The 17,828-nt window shown below is 44.1% G+C and overlaps 1 protein-coding gene across 1 annotated transcript; it reads right to left on the minus strand.

Moving 5' to 3' along the window:
- Positions 1-199: 199 nt before the first annotated feature.
- On the minus strand, positions 200-15,282 carry LOC110537932 (myc-associated zinc finger protein). The gene is made up of 7 exons (XM_021624403.3): positions 14,189-15,282; positions 13,722-13,872; positions 6,124-6,494; positions 5,690-5,958; positions 2,628-2,691; positions 1,835-2,006; positions 200-1,636 (listed from the first exon to the last, which is right to left on the minus strand). The coding sequence occupies exons 1-7, from the start codon at positions 14,219-14,221 to the stop codon at positions 1,305-1,307; spliced, it is 1,392 nt and encodes a 463-aa protein (XP_021480078.1). The 5' UTR covers positions 14,222-15,282; the 3' UTR covers positions 200-1,304.
- Positions 15,283-17,828: the final 2,546 nt, after the last annotated feature.

Genomic DNA, 17,828 nt, shown 5'->3' on the forward strand with positions numbered 1-17,828 from the left:
AGACCACTGGTGTAAGCAATGCCATGGACAATAGATCAACGGTTCATAGAATCTCTATTCAGATTATCATAACTACATCTATATAGAGACAACAAACAAACAAAAGTTGTAAAATAATTACATTTTTCTCCAGAGACATTCATTTTCTATTCTACTGGCACATATCAGATGCTGTACATGTTCACAGATAAAGTGCATATAGGTTATACATACTACCGCTTTAATACAGTGACATTAACAGAGGAAATTCTACACCAACAGATGAACAGTCTAGAATGCAATCTCACAAAAACGCGTCACAAAAGTACAAATACTTTTCAGACAAATTCAACTTTGAGAGAATTAAAAATCAGAGCATCCAGAATAATAACAACAAGATCATAGGAAGCAAAGAAAGACGAGCATTCAGTGGCCAAATATACAGACAAATAAATACCCATTTGATGCTATCTGTCTATACGTGATATGGTAAAGTTACATGGTGATGACATGTTTCTGTTGAAAAGGCAACAGTCCTTTCTTGGGATACTGTTCATCTTAAAAAGCAAAAAGCCAATGTAGGACCACAGCTCATACTGCGTCTGGGTGATCATATACTGTATAATCAATATTTCCAAGGAAAAGAAATAGCAATGCATTTGTAAAATCCCAAACATCGTTATGGGAGTTTGGGTTCTATGTGAATGGAAAAGTTTCATATTGAACAGGAAAACGTTCTCTTTCGTTCAGTAGAATTTGATACAAAAAAAAAAGGGGATTCCACAATCTCTCCTTTCCTCTTCTCTCTCGTGGCCACCAATGGCAGTTGATAAAGTGACTGTTGCGTAAACAACAGCAACATCTTAAATAGGATCAAATACAAAGGGCTCCCAAGTGGCGCAGCGGTCTAAGACACTGCATCTCAGTCCTACTGACCCTGGTTTGATTCCAGGCTATATCACAACCAGCTGTGATTGGGAGTTCCATAGGGCGGCACACAATTGGCCCAGTGTTGCCTGGGTTAGGGTTTGGCCGGGGTAGGCCATCATTGTAAAATAAGAATTTGTTCTTAACTGACTTGCCTAGTAAAATAAAAGGTAAAAAAACAGACAAATGGGGCCCTGGGGGGTGAATGCCCCTATATGCTGATCCTGGGCCAGAATTTAATTTTCCCCATTAATGGTTAGGATTGGGGGAAGGGAAACTGATCCTACAGTACATCTGTACTTAGGAGAAATTTCACCCCTAACTGCAGTCTCTACGGCACCCCCTTACCTCCATCCCCTCTCCCCCTTCCCCCTCCCTTTCTCCAATGGGCCTGGCTGCTAGCTGAGAGGCTGGGGGGCGATGCTGGAGCAGTCAGTAACCAGCAGGCCCACGGTTGAGCTGCCTGACAGAGACACGGCCACAGCCATGGTACCGGTCCCCGCGGGGCTACTGCTGGGGCTGGGGGCGCCCTGGACCTGGGTGACGGCGTGGGTGCCCATGTGGCCCTGGAGCTGGGTGGGTGTCTTGCACTGCACCCCACACAGTTGGCACAGCAGCACCCCGCCGGCACCGGCCCCGCCGAACATGCCCCGCGTCCCTCCGCTCTCCTTCCACTCCTGGCCGTGGTGTTTCTGAGCGTGGACACGCAGATAGGTGAGGGTAGTGAAGCCTGGAGGGAGACGGGAGGGAGAGGGAGGAAGAGAGAGCATTGAGAAATAAGAAAAGGCGAGGAACAAAAGATGAGGAACAAAAGAGAAGGACATATGAGAGATGAGGAATGAGAGAGGGATACCTGTGTAACCACCTCCGTTACACAGGTATTCTCCTCTCCTTTCACACGTAAAAAATAACATGGTAGTCCACTCACTGCGGTTGCACAGGTGGCAGGCGTGGTGCTGTGATTGGTTGTGGACCCTCATATGATCAGTGATGTAGGCGGCAGAGAGGAGCTTGCCACAGATGTGGCACGGTACCTTCTCCTCGTGGCGAATCAGGTGGGCACGGAGACGGTCCCGCGTGGCGAAGGCAGACGTGCAGGTCTGTGTAGCACACGCGCCCACACACACACAAAACCATTGTTGAAGCTTGGACATTTTGACATTTTTCTTCGCCACTATATTTTAGAAGCTAAGCAGGTCAATACCATTAAATTGCCTATAACACATTCATACAGTGTATACATAGAAGCAAGGGACATACGACAGGAAACAAGTTTGAAAATAGGGAGAAAGAACAAGGCAAGAGTTCAAATGTTGTCCCCCACGAATGATGCAGTTTCTGGGAGATCGGTCATTCAGTGCCAGAGGAGTAGCTTTTAAGGGTTTTTCACAAAATCCAAAATAGTGTAAAATCCATCATGACAAACCTTATGCGTCCCTGAGTTAAATGTGCTCCTTGTGAGCCGGGACCTATGTACCGAATGGAATGACTTTAGGTCAAACCGGTTGAGGGGCATGACCTTTCAAAGTTAGCATTTTCATCGCTTGTTATAGCGCCACCATCTGGCCAATCAGTGTCATTTTGTAAATGACTGATCTTTATGGCAAGACCCATCTGAGATATCACAAGTGACTTACTAACTGTGACAAATCGACTGAGACAGATTCATTGCGAGGGTCAATAATACATTATTAAATTGAGTTTGAAAGAAGAGGATTTACCGGGCACTTGAAGGGTCTCTCAGTGGAGTGCACCTGTCTGACGTGACTGTTGAGGTGGTCGGGTCTAGAACAGACAGGAGAAAGAATTAAGATCCCACGTGTGTCTTATCTGTATCGTATCGGTCATTTCTCGTCGATAGAGCTACCCTTGCAAAACAGACGTCACTTAGAACTAAATTCTATTAGAACTCCAGACTAATTTCACAAATGTGTGCATGTACATACACAGTACCAGTCAAAAGTTTGGACACACCTACTCATTCAAGGGTTTTTCTTTATTTTTACTATTTTCTACATTGTAGAATAATAGTGAATACATCAAAACTATGAAATAACACATATGGAATCATGTAGTAAGCAAAAAAATCTAAATATATTTTATATGGGATTCTTCAAAGTAGACACCCTTTGCCTTGATGACAGCTTTGCACACTCTTGGTATTCTCTCAACCAGCTTCACTTGGAATGCTTTTCCAACAGTCTTGAAGGAGTTCCCACATATGCTGAGCATTTGTTGGCTGCTTTTCCTTCACTCTGCGGTCCAACTCATCCCAAACCATTTCAATTGGGTTGAGGTCGGGTGATTGTGGAGGCCAGGTCATCTGATGCAGCACTCAATCACTCTCCTTCTTGGCCAAAGAGCCCTTACACAGCCTGGAGGTGTGTTTTGGGTCATGGTTCTGTTAAAAAACAAATGATAGTCCCACTAAGCGCAAACCAGATGGGATGGCGTATCGCTGCAGAATGCTGTGGTAACCATGCTGGTTAAGTGTGCCTTGAATTCAAAATAAATCACAGACAGTGTCACCAGCAAAGCACCCCCACACCATCACACCTCCTCCTCCATGCTTTAAACTGATTTATCTTTTGACAAACATATCAAGACTTTCAAGGACAGCTTTTTTCCATCTACGTAATATTGCAAAAATCAGGAACTTTCTGTCCAAAAATTATGCAGAAAAATTAATCCATGCTTTTGTTCTAGGTTAGACTACTGCAATGCTCTACTTTCCGGCTACCCGGATAAATCACTAAATAAACTTCAATTAGTGCTAAAAACGGCTGCTAGAATCCTGACTAGAACCAAAACATTTGATCATGATTACTCCAGTGCTAGCCTCCCTACACTGGCTTCCTGTTAAGGCAAGGGCTGATTTCAAGGTTTTACTGCTAACCTACAAAGCATTAGATGGACTTGCTCCTACCTATCTTTCCGATTTGGTCCTGCCGTACATACCTACACGTACGCTACGTTCACAAGACGCAGGCCTCCTAATTGTCCCTAGAATGTCTAAGCAAACAGCTGGAGACAGGGCTTTCTCCTATAGAGCTCCATTTTTATGGAATGGTCTGCCTACCCATGTGAGAGATGCAGACTCAGTCTCAACCTTTAAGTCTTTACTGAAGACTCATCTCTTCAGTGGGTCATATGATTGAGTGTAGTCTGGCCCAGGAATGTGAAGGTGAACGGAAAGGCTCTGGAGCAACGAACCACCCTTGCTGTCTCTGCCTGGCCGGTTCCCCTCTCACCACTGGGATTCTCTGCCTATAACCCTATTACAGGGGCTGAGTCACTGGCTTACTGGTGCTCTTCCATGCCATCCCTAGGAGGGGTGCGTCACTTGAGTGGATTGAGTCACTGACGTGGTCTTCCTGTCTGGGTTGAGCCGTGGCGGAGATCTTTCTGGGCTATACTCGGCCTTGTCTCTGGATGGTAAGTTGGGGGTTGAAGATATCCCTCTAGTGGTGTGGGGGCTGTGCTTTGGCAAAGTGGGTGGGGTTATATCCTGCCTGTTTGGCCCTGTCCGGGGGTATCATCGGATGGGGCCACAGTGTCTCCTGACCCCTCCTGTCTCAGCCTCCAGTATTTATGCTGCAGTAGTTTATGTGTCGTGGGGATAGGGTCAGTCTGTTATATCTGGAGTATTTCTCCTGTCTTATCCGGTGTCCTGTGTGAATTTAAGTATGCTCTCTCTAATTCTCTCTTTCTCTCTTTCTTTCTCTCTCCCGGAGGACCTGAGCCCTAGGACCATGCCTCAGGACTACCTGGCATGATGACACCTTGCTGTCCCCAGTCCACCTGGCCATGCAGCTGCTCCAGTTTCAACTGTTCTGCCTGCGGCTATGTAACCCTGACCTGTTCACCGGACGTGCTACCTGTCCCAAACCTGCTGTTTTCAACTCTCTAGAGACAGCATGAAAAGCCAAATGACATTTACTCCTGAGGTGCTGACTTGTTGCACCCTCGACAACTACTGTGATTATTATTATTCGACCATGCTGGTCATTTATGGACATTTGAACATCTTGGCCATGTTCTGTTATGATCACCACTCGGCACAGCCAGAAGAGGACTGACCACCCCTCATAGCCTGGTTCCTCTCTAGGTTTCTTCCTAGGTTTTGGCCTTTCTAGGGAGTTTTTCCTAGCCACCGTGCTTCTACACCTGCATTGCTTGCTGTTTTGGGGTTTTAGACTGGGTTTCTGTACAGCACTTTGATATATCAGCTGGTTTTTGCGACCGCACTTGAAGAAATGTTCAAAGTTCTTGAAATTTTCAATTTTCTTTTGACTGACTTGTCTTAAAGTAATGATGGACTGTTGTTTCTTGCCATAATATGGACTTCTTTTACCAAATAGGGCTATCTTCTGTACACCACCCCTACGTTGTCACAACACAACTGATTGGCTCAAATTAATTTTTAACAAGGCACACCTGTGAATTGAAATGCATTCCTCATGAAGCGGTTGAGAGAATGCCAAGTGTGCAAAGCTGTCAACAAGGCAGAGGGTGGCTACTTTGAAGAATCGCAAATATAAAATATATTTTGATTTGCTTAACACTTTTTTAGTGACTACATGATTCCATATATGTGTTATTTCATAGTTTTAATGTCTTCACTATTATTCTGCAATGTAGAAAATACAAAAAATTAAGAAAATCCTGGAATGAGTAGGTAGGTGTGTCCAAACTTTTGACTGGTACTGTATGTGCATGTGTGTATACTTGTTTCACAATTGAACCCTCCCCCCTCCCACCACCCAGTCATCCCCCTTCTCACCGTGAGAATCCCTTGGCGCAGTGGGGGCAAACGTAAGGTTTCTCCACCCCTCCTTGGTGTGAGCGTACATGGTAGCTCATGCGGTCTTTCCTCTTGAAGCGCTGCTGGCAGATGGGGCAGTGGTAGGGCTTTTCGTCCGAGTGGGAAAGCCGGTGGCGGTTCAGGTGGTACACATCTCGAAAGGCCTTCCCACAGGCCTCACATGCATGGTTCTTCCTCACCTGGTTGGGGCTAGGGTTGGGGTAGGGTTGAGGCCCCTGGTTCTGGTTCTAGGTTTGATGAGAAGAAAGGGACAGTTGGCTAGTGCTGGCTGTGGGGTAAGTATAGCTACTCTGGTTACGTTGCACAATAAAGTAGGCGAGGAGAGAGCGAGAACGGCATAGGGAGCAGCAAATGATTCTTCAATAATTATGAGAAAACAGGCACCAACCAACCTGTACCATTGTCCCGGCAACCACAACTGCAGCTTGGAGCACCTGGGGCGCAGCCATGGTGACGGTCGCTGGGGCGATGGCCACCGCAACAGGTTGGCCCTCCTGGTTTCCAAGTGGGGTGGGTTGGGGGAGGGATTCTGCGGGAGGAGGATGAGAGGGCAGAGAGAGGTGGAGGAGGGAGAGAGGGATTGTTTGCCGCCCCCCTCCTCCTCCTCCCTTGCTCCCGTCCTCCCTCTCTCTGGCTGCTCTGTCCTTCATTTTGATGCCAGTGTGCACCGACTGATGGCGTCGGAGGTTGTAGTTGTTCTTAAACTGCTTGTTACATGTGGCGCAGATGTGTGTGGGCCGGCCAGGCTTGGAGACGGCCTTCTCTAAAGGAGAGATGGAAAATAAAGAGAGAGGAATGAGAGAGAGAAATATAGAGGGGAAAGGGAAAGAGGGAAAACAAAAGTGTGAGAGAACGTAACTCCTGAAAGGGAACTAAGGGTAGAGATTGTGGGTTGGGATTCCTACATGGGCCTGACATAATGCATAAGTAAGCTATTGGGTCCCTCTACATTTGTATACTGTAAGTTGTTTAGGATGAAAGCATCTGGTGAATGACCACCCAGCAAGCACATTTGGTTCCTTGGAAGTTGTGAGAATGTACGTTTTTGATTTTCCATTGGTTCTGGGAATGAAGCCATAAGTTTCTTGACCCCTGACCGGTAAAACGCAAAGCTTTCTAAACATTTTGAGAACAGAAGAGAACATTTTGCCTGTTCTGTGAACGTTCATTTTTATATTGCAGGGAGGTTCTAAGAACATTTTACTATGGTTTCCTGAAAGTTTTCCTGGAAGGTTTTATTAAGGTTCTGAGAAGGGAAATTATAGGTAATTTGATGGTAATTAAATAACATTCTGAGAACATGTTTCTGTAAAACTTTTAATAACACTGCTAACTTAGTTTGGGTTAACTGTTTTGAAATCCAAGCATAGATAGGACACATGGAAGTAAATTTGCTTAGGCATTAAACATGCAAACACATTTACTTTTGATTGTGGCACAACGTCAGTAAGGTTCAAACCTATGATCTTCTGTTCTCTATCTATAGAATTAGTCCATTGCGCCACCAGGATGAACTAGAATGGCAATTTTTTTCACATTTTTGTCTTTTCAAACAGACCCCATTTCAAAGGAAACGACCACTCATTAAGATCAGGTGTGGCCAATTAGTTGGTGCGGCCAACACACTTAATAAGATAGAGGATGGAAAGAGTTTAGTTTATTCTGAGAACGGAATGTATATGTTTTCTTACAACACATTCTTACAACGTTCTCTGAACGTTACTAAAGTTTTCTTGTTTTTTTTTATGGAAAATTTTCTTAACATTCTCGGAACAATTTGAGAACATGACTTTAAATAGAACCATGAGGAAACCTGTAGCAAACGTTATGCTGAAGTACTGAAATTCCCACAGAAGAACGTTGTTTCTTAACATTCTTGGGACAATGTGAGAACATGACTTTAAATAGAACCATGAGGAAACCTGTAACAAAAGTTATGCTGAAGTACTGAAATTCCCACAGAAGAATGTTTCTTAACCTTCTCTGAACTATTTGAGAACATTCTCAAAGTCAAACCAGTTGGAGAACATCTGAGAATTGGAGAACATCCAAATGTGTAATTAAATGTAACTATGTTTGAACTTTTAGTAAACGTAGTAGTTCTGTTAGGGGCACAACTTTCACTGGGAGAAATGGCATTTTTGTCCCCCCCCCTAGTTTTATAATTGCACTGTGATACCAAAAACGGCGTTGGTATGGTTAGGACCATGCGGACGCCTTAGAACGGTCGGGTAGGCTGTTTGGAGGTTTCAGACAGCTGGATTTAGGACCACATGGACACCAAAGAGCGGGTGGATAGGCTGTGTGAAGGCAAAGCTTTTGAAAAGCTGGCTGGACCAGCACAGGAGAGTTGAACAGAGGCAGCTGCTCTCAGTGTGTATGTGCTGAGCTCTTTCTCTGAGTTGTAAAAGCAAGCAGAGCAGAAACTGGCTACTCTTTAGTTGACTGATGTAGCTGAAAAGGTAACTGCTGTTTAACTTAATAGAAGAAAAAAACGAGTGTTCCCAGTGCTGAACTAGTAGTGTAACTGATATGTAACTTTAGCTGATGTTTTATACCCTCTTGACTGAGGTGAATGAATTCGTTAGCTAGTAGTTACCACAGTCAGTTCACCTCTAGCCTGTAGCTATCTGTCAGATAGCGATATGAGGTGGCATTTATTAATATCTAACAGCTGTTTGTATGGAAATGTTCTGTAGCCTTTTTGTCCCATTTCAACAGAAGTAAATGAACTTCTCTAGCTTTCACCAGTTGATGTACCATCAGAGAGAGAGCTGGCCAAAAGTAGGTATTATTTATGCCTCATTCACATTAGACCTGAATCAAACAATGAAACCAGCGGCCAAACGATTGAAGACGGATAATTCTGATGTTTTTTGTTGTTGTGGAATGTGAGTTTTTATTAGAGGCATTATAGCAGTGTAATGTTATTGATTTGTCAGTTTCCCTAACTAATTCCCTATTTTTATAACTGACACATTAATAAACAGCTCTACAGGCTTCACTGTTATGGTGCACCGTCAGTACACAACACTATGATCATCATGTCTTAGCAGGATCAGATGGCGACAGTTTAATTTTATTTGTATTTAACTAGGCAAGTCAGTTATTTGAACAAGGGACTGCAGTGACACCTCTTACACTGAAATGCAGTGCCTTAGACAGCTGAGCCACTCGGGGGCGCCACTCGGGAGCCCCATAACACACCAAGCAGGGTCAGACAGCCAGGAAAGACCAGTCTACGGAGCTCAGGTGAATTTTGCAGTATATTCACAATATCAGTGAATTTCCATCTTGAATTGATGGATAGACCTACAGTAGCTACAGGAAAGCATTTAAAGATTAAGGTTACAGTCTGGGATCTGGCAATAATGGTCATTTCAACTATTGAACCACTGATTCTATTCTTGGATAATAAAATGTGTAAATGTACACCAAGGTAATTCTTTGGCATGCCTCATTTTAGGAGGATCAGGTGGGGATGTGTCTCTGCAGGGTCAGGCAGCCAGGGAAGACCAGTCTGTGACGAAGCGGAGGTGAATTTTAGCAGACACTTTATTCTCTCTGTGCAGCAAACAATGGAGAAGACAGAAACTTCAAAGATTGAAATTATTTTAAGGCAGTCTGACAAACCTCCAAAGTTCATTTCCAAATTGTTACAAGGGTTAAATCAGGCGTTTCCCCGATGGCACAAAGCATGAAAAACAACAATGTGAGGAAGACCTGGTAGAAGATATTGACGATCATGCATGGCTACAAATATGATTGAATGCCCAGTCATGTTCATATAATCTTAGACATAAATTACTGCAGTTTAAGACGGTTCCATGGAACGTACTAAACTCAGCAAAAAAAGAAACGTCCTCTCACTGTCAACTGCGTTTATTTTCCGCAAACTTAACATGTGTAAATATTTGTATGAACATTTCTGGGGGGGAATGGCCCTAGCCCTCACCCTCCGATCCAACAGGTCCCAGACCTGCTCAATGGGATTGAGATCCGGGCTCTTCGCTGGCCATAACAGAACACTGACATTCCTGTCTTGCAGGAAATCACGCACAGAACGAGCAGTATGGCTGGTGGCATTGGCTGCAGGAAGGGTACCACATTAGGGAGGAAGATGTCTTTCCTGTAACGCACAGCGTTGAGATTGCCTGCAATGACAACAAGCTCATTCTGATGATGCTGTGACACACCACCCCAGACCTTGACGGACACTCCACCTCCAAACCGATCCCGCTCCAGAGTACAGGCCTCAGTGTAACGCTCATTCCTTCGACGAAAAAGCAAATCCGACTATCACCCCTGGTGAGACAAAACCGCGACTTGTCAGCAAAGAGCACTTTTTACCAGTCCTGTCTCGTCCAGCGACAGTGGGTTTGTGCCCATAGGAGACGTTGTTGCCGGTGATGTCTGGTGAGGACCTGCCTTACAACAGGCCTACAAGCCCTCAGTCCAGCCTCTCTCAGTCTATTGTGGATGGTCTGAGCACTGATGGAGAGATTGTGCATTCCTGGTGTAACTCGGGCAGTTGTTGTTGCCATCAAAGATTAAAGGTATATACTAGGGAACTTTCATAAGGTCTGCATGCCTTATATGGAATACAGTATGACAAAAGGAGTCAGTATTGAAAACATGCCCACGTCAGGGGAGATACCTATTTAGCCAATCCCTAGGTGCTGGACTGCTCAGTCCTGGCCCTGGGGGTCAACCATCCTGTGGGTTGTCACTCTGGCCTTGGCATAACACACCCAAAACCAAAAATGAATGGGATTCTGGCCTTCTAGGCAGTGTTCCTCTGTCCAGTGTCTGTCTTCTTTTGCCCATCTTAATCTTTTATTTTTATTGACCAGTCTGAGATATGGCTTTTTCTTTGCAACTCTGCCTAGAAGGCCAGCATCCCGGAGTCGCTTCTTCACTGTTGACGTTGAGACTGGTGTTTTGCGGGTACTATTTAAATGAAGCTGCCAGTTAAGGACTTGTGAGGTGTCTGTTTCTCAAACTAGACACTCTAATGTACTTGTCCTCTTGCTCAGTTGTGCACCGGGGCCTCCCACTCCTCTTTCTATTCTGGTTAGAGACAGTTTGCGCTGTTCTGTGAAGGGAGTAGTACAAAGCATTGTACGAGATCTTCAGTTTCTTGGCAATATCTCACATGGAATAGCCTTCATTTCTCAAAACAAGAATAGACTGACAAGTTTCAGAAGAAAGTTCTTTGTTCATGGACATTTTTGAGCCTGTAATCGAACACACAAATGCTGATGCTCCAGATACTCAACTAGTCCCGAAAAGAAGGACAGTTTTATTGCCTCTTTAATCAGAACAACAATTTTCAGCTGTGCTAACATAATTGCAAATGGGTTTTCTAATGATCAATTAGCCTTTCAAAATAATAAACTTGGATTAGCTAACACAACGTGCCATTGGAACACAGGAGTGATGGTTGCTGATAATGGGCCTCTGTACGCCTATATACACTGCTCAAAAAAATAAAGGGAACACTTAAACAACACAATGTAACTCCAAGTCAATCACACTTCTGTCAAATCAAACTGTCCACTTAGGAAGCAACACTGATTGACAATAAATGTCACATGCCGTTGTACAAATGGAATAGACAACAGGTGGAAATTATAGGCAATTAGCAAGACACCCCCAATAAAGGAGTGGTTCTGCAGGTGGTGACTACCGACCACTTCTCAGTTCCTATGCTTCCTGGCTGATGTTTTGGTCACTTTTGAATGCTGGCGGTGCTTTCACTCTAGTGGTAGCATGAGACGGAGTCTACAACCCACACAAGTGGCTCAGGTATTGCAGCTCATCCAGGATGGCACATCAATGCGAGCTGTGGCAAGAAGTTTTGCTGTGTCTGTCAGCGAAGTGTCCAGAGCATGGAGGCGCTACCAGGAGACAGGCCAGTTCATCAGGAGACGTGGAGGAGGCCGTAGGAGGGTACCAACCCAGCAGCAGGACCGCTACCTCTGCCTTTGTGCAAGGAGGAGCAGGAGGAGCACTGCTAGAGCCCTGCAAAATGACCTCCAGCAGGCCACAAATGTGCATGTGTCTGCTCAAACGGTCAGAAACAGACTCCATGAGGGTGGTATGAGGGCCTGACGTCCACAGGTGGGGGTTGTGCTTACAGCCCAACACCATGCAGGACGTTTGGCATTTGCCAGAGAAAACCAAGATTGGCAAATTCGCCACTGGCGCCCTGTGCTCTTCACAGATGAAAGCAGGTTCACACTGAGCACGTGACAGACGTGACAGTCTGGAGACGCCGTGGAGAACGTTCTGCTGCCTGCAACATCCTCCAGCATAACCGGTTTGGCGGTGGGTCAGTAATGGTGTGGGGTGGCATTTCTTTGGGGGGCCGCACAGCCCTCCATGTGCTCGCCAGAGGTAGCTTGACTGCCATTAGGTACCGAGATGAGATCCTCGACCCCTTGTGAGACCATATGCTGGTGCGGTTGGCCCTGGGTTCCTCCTAATGCAAGACAATACTAGACCTCATGTGGCTGGAGTGTGTCAGCAGTTCCTGCAAGAGGAAGGCATTGATGCTATGGACTGGCCCGCCCGTTCCCCAGACCTGAATCCAATTGAGCACATCTGGGACATCATGTCTCGCTCCATCCACCAACAGACTGTCCAGGAGTTGGCGGATGCTTTAGTCCACGTCTGGGAGGAGATCCCTCAAAAGACCATCCGCCACCTCATCAGGAGCATGCCCAGGCGTTGTAGGGAGGTCATACAGGCACGTGGAGGCCACAAACACTACGGAGCCTCATTTTGGATCAGCCTGTAGTGTGGTTTTCCACTTTAATTTTGAGTGTGACTCCAAATCCAGACCTCCATGGGTTGATAAATTTGATTTCCATTGATAATTTTTGTGTGATTTTGTTGTCAGCACATTCAACTATGTAAAGAAAAAAGTATTTAATAAGAATATTTCATTCATTCAGATCTAGGATGTGTTATTTTAGTGTTCCCTTTATTTTTTTGAGCAGTATATATCCATAAAAAGAAATCTGCCGTTTCAGGCTACAATAGTAATTTACAACATTAACAATGTCTACACTGTATTTCTGATCAATTTGATGTTATTTTAAATGGGTAAAAAATGTAACTTTTATTTCAAAAACAAGGACATTTCGAAGTGACCCCAAACTTTTGAACGGTAGTGCATGGTTCTCAGAACATTATGTGCGTGCTGGGCAGAAACTGTGATGTAATATTGTTGCACTGCTCTCACCATCACAGATGTAGACGATTCACTCATGATTTTTTTATTACATTTCTTTGTCTTTTTTTAATCTCTCTCACAACCTCTCATTTTAGTCCTCCTCTCTCTCTCTCTCCACCCCTCTCTGTCTGTCACAAACATATGCAACAGACACAGGGAGTGTGAAAAGGACATTATTTCCTGAGGTAAGAAATCCCATGGTTCAGGGTGGGGCTGAAGAGATATCAGATTGTATGTGCGTGTTTTCAGCTTTGATATGTAAAGAGAGGACATCAAGGTGCTTCCGCTGAGTCTGCAGCAGCCGTGACTCTTGACAACAAGAAACACTCTCTCTGCCCCTCCACTCCCCTCCTATCCAGTAGTTTATTGTGGATTCCATATGTGTTTATTGAATCAGAATAATATTGAATAAACATGGTCCTCCGTGGCTCAGTCAGTAGAGCATGACGCTTGCAATGCCAGGATTCGATTTCCGCTGGGACCACGCATAATTCTTTTTATGTGTGTCGCTTTGGTTAAAAGTGTCTTATAAATGGCATATATTATTATTCTAATATTATCATTATAGACTTGTGGAATTGATCAATTGAGTAAATTGTACCTGATCCTGGCTGTATCTCAAATGGCAACCGCCACCCTATTCCATACACAGTGCGCTACTTTTGACCCGAGCCATATGGCTGCTGGTCAAAAGTAGTGTACTATATAAGGAATAGGGTGCCTTTTGGGATATAGGACCTGCATGCTCACCAGGTAAAGGCTCTTCATTCAGGGCGGCTGTGTCCACTGTGGATGGGGGCGGGGCTATGTGCTCTGTAGGGGGGTTCTGGGCGGAGCCAGTCATGTCCGGAAGCAGCTCTGATTGGAGGGCTGTCTCAGACTGGGTCTGTGAGGGCGGAGTCTGGGGAAATGAGATCAAGAATTAGCTGCTGAGGCTTGAAATACACATCATTGGGGGATCATGCCACCTTTGACCCCAGTCAGCACACACACAAGCTCTCACTCTTGCCCTCATAATCAATACTACAACAAATTTGTAAGGGGCACAGTTGGCAAATTGTCAGCTTAAGACTTATATGACATCACAAACATAATAAGCATGTGTATGATCCCAGGATCCCTGAGCATTCACTTCTGCATCCATTGCACTCTGAAGAGTGAGACATTAAACACAATTTGTCTCTTTCTTTCTCTGACACACACACACACAAACTTACCTGAAACAGAAAATTACTCCAAGAAGAATCCATTTTGAAGCAGGATGATGTCAGATACTTTTAGTCCAAGAGTCAAAACTAGAAATATATATCCACCTGAGACTTGGGCGCCAACCAACCATAGGCTGGGGCCAACTGATGAATCACTCCACCTGCTATAATGTCTGCAGCCTACCTAGTTCCTCTCTGCAGTTTCAAATATCAAAGGTGAATATCTCTGTGTGAAAGTTTAAATCGCGGTGCATTCAATAGCATAAATTATTATTGAAGAAGAATGATCCATTTTGAAAGGCTGTCAGTTATTTGACAATATTTTTTGACAGTAATGCTAATGTTCAACTAAAATGTTGTTATATGGTGTGGGACGAAAGGATGCAACATGATATTATAACTAAAATGCGACAAAATGGTTGATGCATGCTTTTAATGATGCATTTACAATGCAATTTACATTGTATATTTATATTATAGCCTAAGCAGAAATCCTATTCTCAAATCCATGCAACATTTGGTTATTACAAATAACGAAAAATATATTTTAAAAAAGTAATAATAATAAGTCCGCAGTTGTTTGTAAATACGTGGACGAAGAGTCATTTATTTCGATAGCTCCGAGAGGCCAAAGCGGTGGTGGATTCCAAAGCCTCGGTGTTGCGTAAGATCGTGTCCCCAACTAGAGAGTCCCCGATCGGCCGCAATCGAAAGCTTCGCCTCGGCTTTTCAAACGAGAGGACGACATCTTTCTTTTTTTTTTCTATTTCTCTCTCCCTCCCACCCTCGCTGTCTTTCTTCCTTTTATTTTTTTTACATCTCTTCTCCTCTCCCCTCTCTATCTATCCCCCGCCGCCGTGTCCCCTGTTTAAAGGGAAAGTATTTAGTGTAGCTTATGCACCCTCCTCTCTGTTCCCGTCTCCTCCGTGGCGTGCGCTGTTTTCAATAGACCGGTGCATCCGTCTTCTTGCCCCCGCGAGTTCGGCCGACATAAATACCTATTTTATCAACAAGCTAGTAATGCAATAGAATTGCGTAAGATTGCCCAACTACAAACTAACATATCACAACATCCTTATAGTGAGATAATATTGAGAATACCCAACTGGGTGACATCAATAGAAACGTATTAAGGCAATAAAACAAGATCACGCGCATCTTAAAGGTAAATATACATGCTTCAGGTGCAACAGCTTCACAGTAATAGGAATGTACATCAAAATGACAAAAACGTTGTTTTCAATAGATTGTTAAGGCTAGAAGTGAGGTAGGCTAATGCTCCAGAGATACTGGACTTCTTACTCATATCTGCATCTCTGGCTGTAAAATAATGCTGCTGCAAATTTGACTGTTGTAGGAGAGTTACAATGGTTATTCTATCAAACTTCAAATTACTGGAACAGTACACAAGGCAGAACAGAACATCTAGGTTAATGGTCAGTGGCCCAAGCCCAGTTCAGACAGGAGGGGAATCAGATTGCTATTATCTCCAGGAACTTAACTTTTGGTTTATACTTTCATTTGTTGCGCTAGTAGTAGTGCCTATTGATGTTTAGGAGGCAGCTACAGTAGCTGGAAGATGCCATCTTCTGTTTTTAGTTCATTGAATGTATTTTATTTCATCTGGGTGCTTACATCACTGTGAGCACCCTGGTACTACTCGTAGCCCCCTTTCTTCTCAGTCCTTGAAAACACTGAGCAAGAACAACTTGTGCATTGAAGACTGATGTGTTTCTGTCCTGTCTTTTAATAATATCTTTGCAGAGCTACATAAGAGCCGTAAAAGACAGCCTTGATGTCACTCTTCATTTCTTGGCTGTTCTGTGATAAATATACTGAGTGTACAAAACATTATGAACAGTGTTCTTTCTTTCCATGACATAGATTGACCAGGTGAATCTAGGTGAAAGCTATGATCCCTTATTGAGGTCACTTGTTAATTCCAGTTCAATCAGTGTAGAGGAAAGGGGAGGAGACAGGTTATAGAAAGATTTTTAAGCCTTGAGACAATTGAGACATGGATTGTGTATATGTGCCATTTAGATGGTGAATAATGGGCAAGACAAAATATTGAAGTTCCTATGAACGGGGCATGGTAGTCGGTGCCCCGGTTTGTGTCAAAACCTGCAACGATTCTAAGTGTTTCCACATTCAACAGTTTCCATTGTGCATCAAGAATGCAAGAATGGTCGACCATCTAAAGGACATCCAGCCAACTTGACACAACTGTGGGAAACATTGGAGTCGACATGGACCAGCATCCCTGTGGAACGCTTTCGTAACTTGGGGGTTGCTGTGCGAAGTTGCTGGAATTACAACACACTGTCTTACACGTCGACTCAGAGCATCCCAAACATGCTCAATTGGTAACATGTCTGGTAAGTATGCAGGCCATGAAAGTACTGGGACAATTTCAGATTCCAGGAATTATGTACAGATCCTTGAGACATGGAGCCATGCATTATCATACTGAAACATGAGGTTATGGCAGTGAATGAATGGCACGACAATGTGTCTCAGGATCTCGTCACAGTATCTCTGTGCAGTCAAATTGCGACTGTGTTATTTTCCATAGTTTATACCTGTCCATACCATAACCCAACCGCCACCATGGGGCACTCTGTTCACAACGATGACATCACCAAACCGCTTGCCCACACAACGCCATACATGTCTTCTGCGGTTGTGAGGCCGGTTGGACGTACTGCCAAATTCTCTAAAATAACGTCTGAGGCGGCTTATCGTAGAGAAATTAACATTACATTTCTCTGGCAACAGCTCTGGTGAATATTCCTGCAGTCGGCATGCCAATTGCACACTCCCTCAAAATTTGAGGCATCTGTGGTATTATGTTGTGTGACAAAACTGCACATTTTAGAGCCTTTTATTGTCCCCAGCACAAGGTGCACCTGTGTAATGATCATGTTGTTTAACCAGATTCTTGATATGCCACACCTGTCAGGTGGATGGATTATCTTGGCAAAGGGGAAAACACACACAAACAGGGATGTAAAAAAATGTGCACACAAAATTTGAAATAAGCTTTGTGCGTTTGGAAAATTGTAGATTTTTTTACTTCAGCTCATGAAACATGGGACCAACACTTTACATGTTGCGTTTGTATTTTTGTTCAGTGTAGTTAACGAGCCAAAGCCTGAACCAGTATCTGGGCAGAGGAGATTATGAATATGACAAGATCTCCTCTCTGCCCAGAAAACTACCATTCACCAGCTCTGTCAAAATATGTTCGTTACTCACCAGATATGCCTGCCCTGCCTGCTACTATCGTCACATACTGCCGCTATGCACTTCCAAAAATGTGTCAGTGGGGTCAGATATTGTGTGTGACATAAGTATGTACGCACGGAGACAGATACACAGTCCCCTCCCCGATTTCATCGTGTAGGACAATGACAACATTGCTAATGCCGCCAGTTGTCTTGAAAGCAGCATCAGAACTCGGAATAAAAGTCTGCGTGTTCTTTTGCTTAGAAATTCCTATTGGTTGATTCTGAAAAAAAAAAAAAAGGGATTATTAGAATTTAATAGGATCTCTATAAGTCCCTCCTATTACCCATGGCGCTGGCTTGTACAATAACGACTCTGGACCTCTACTTTGACTACACTACCTAGAACCTAGAAACTCAAC

This window comes from Oncorhynchus mykiss, chromosome 12 (assembly GCF_057628025.1).
Source record: "Oncorhynchus mykiss isolate SJ-2025 chromosome 12, ASM5762802v1, whole genome shotgun sequence".
Taxonomy (NCBI): Eukaryota; Metazoa; Chordata; class Actinopteri; order Salmoniformes; family Salmonidae; genus Oncorhynchus; species Oncorhynchus mykiss.

What these genes read in the sequence shown, in the direction of transcription:
- LOC110537932 (XM_021624403.3), bottom strand. Translation starts at nt 14,221, where the DNA reads ATGGATTCTTCTTGGAGTAATTTTCTGTTTCAG. An exon ending in GGAGTAATTTTCTGTTTCAG is followed by an intron (nt 13,873 to 14,188) that starts GTAAGTTTGTGT and finishes TCATTTCCCCAG; the next exon opens with ACTCCGCCCTCACAGACCCA. An exon ending in TGCGCCAAGGGATTCTCACG is followed by an intron (nt 2,692 to 5,689) that starts GTGAGAAGGGGG and finishes TGTCTGTTCTAG; the next exon opens with ACCCGACCACCTCAACAGTC.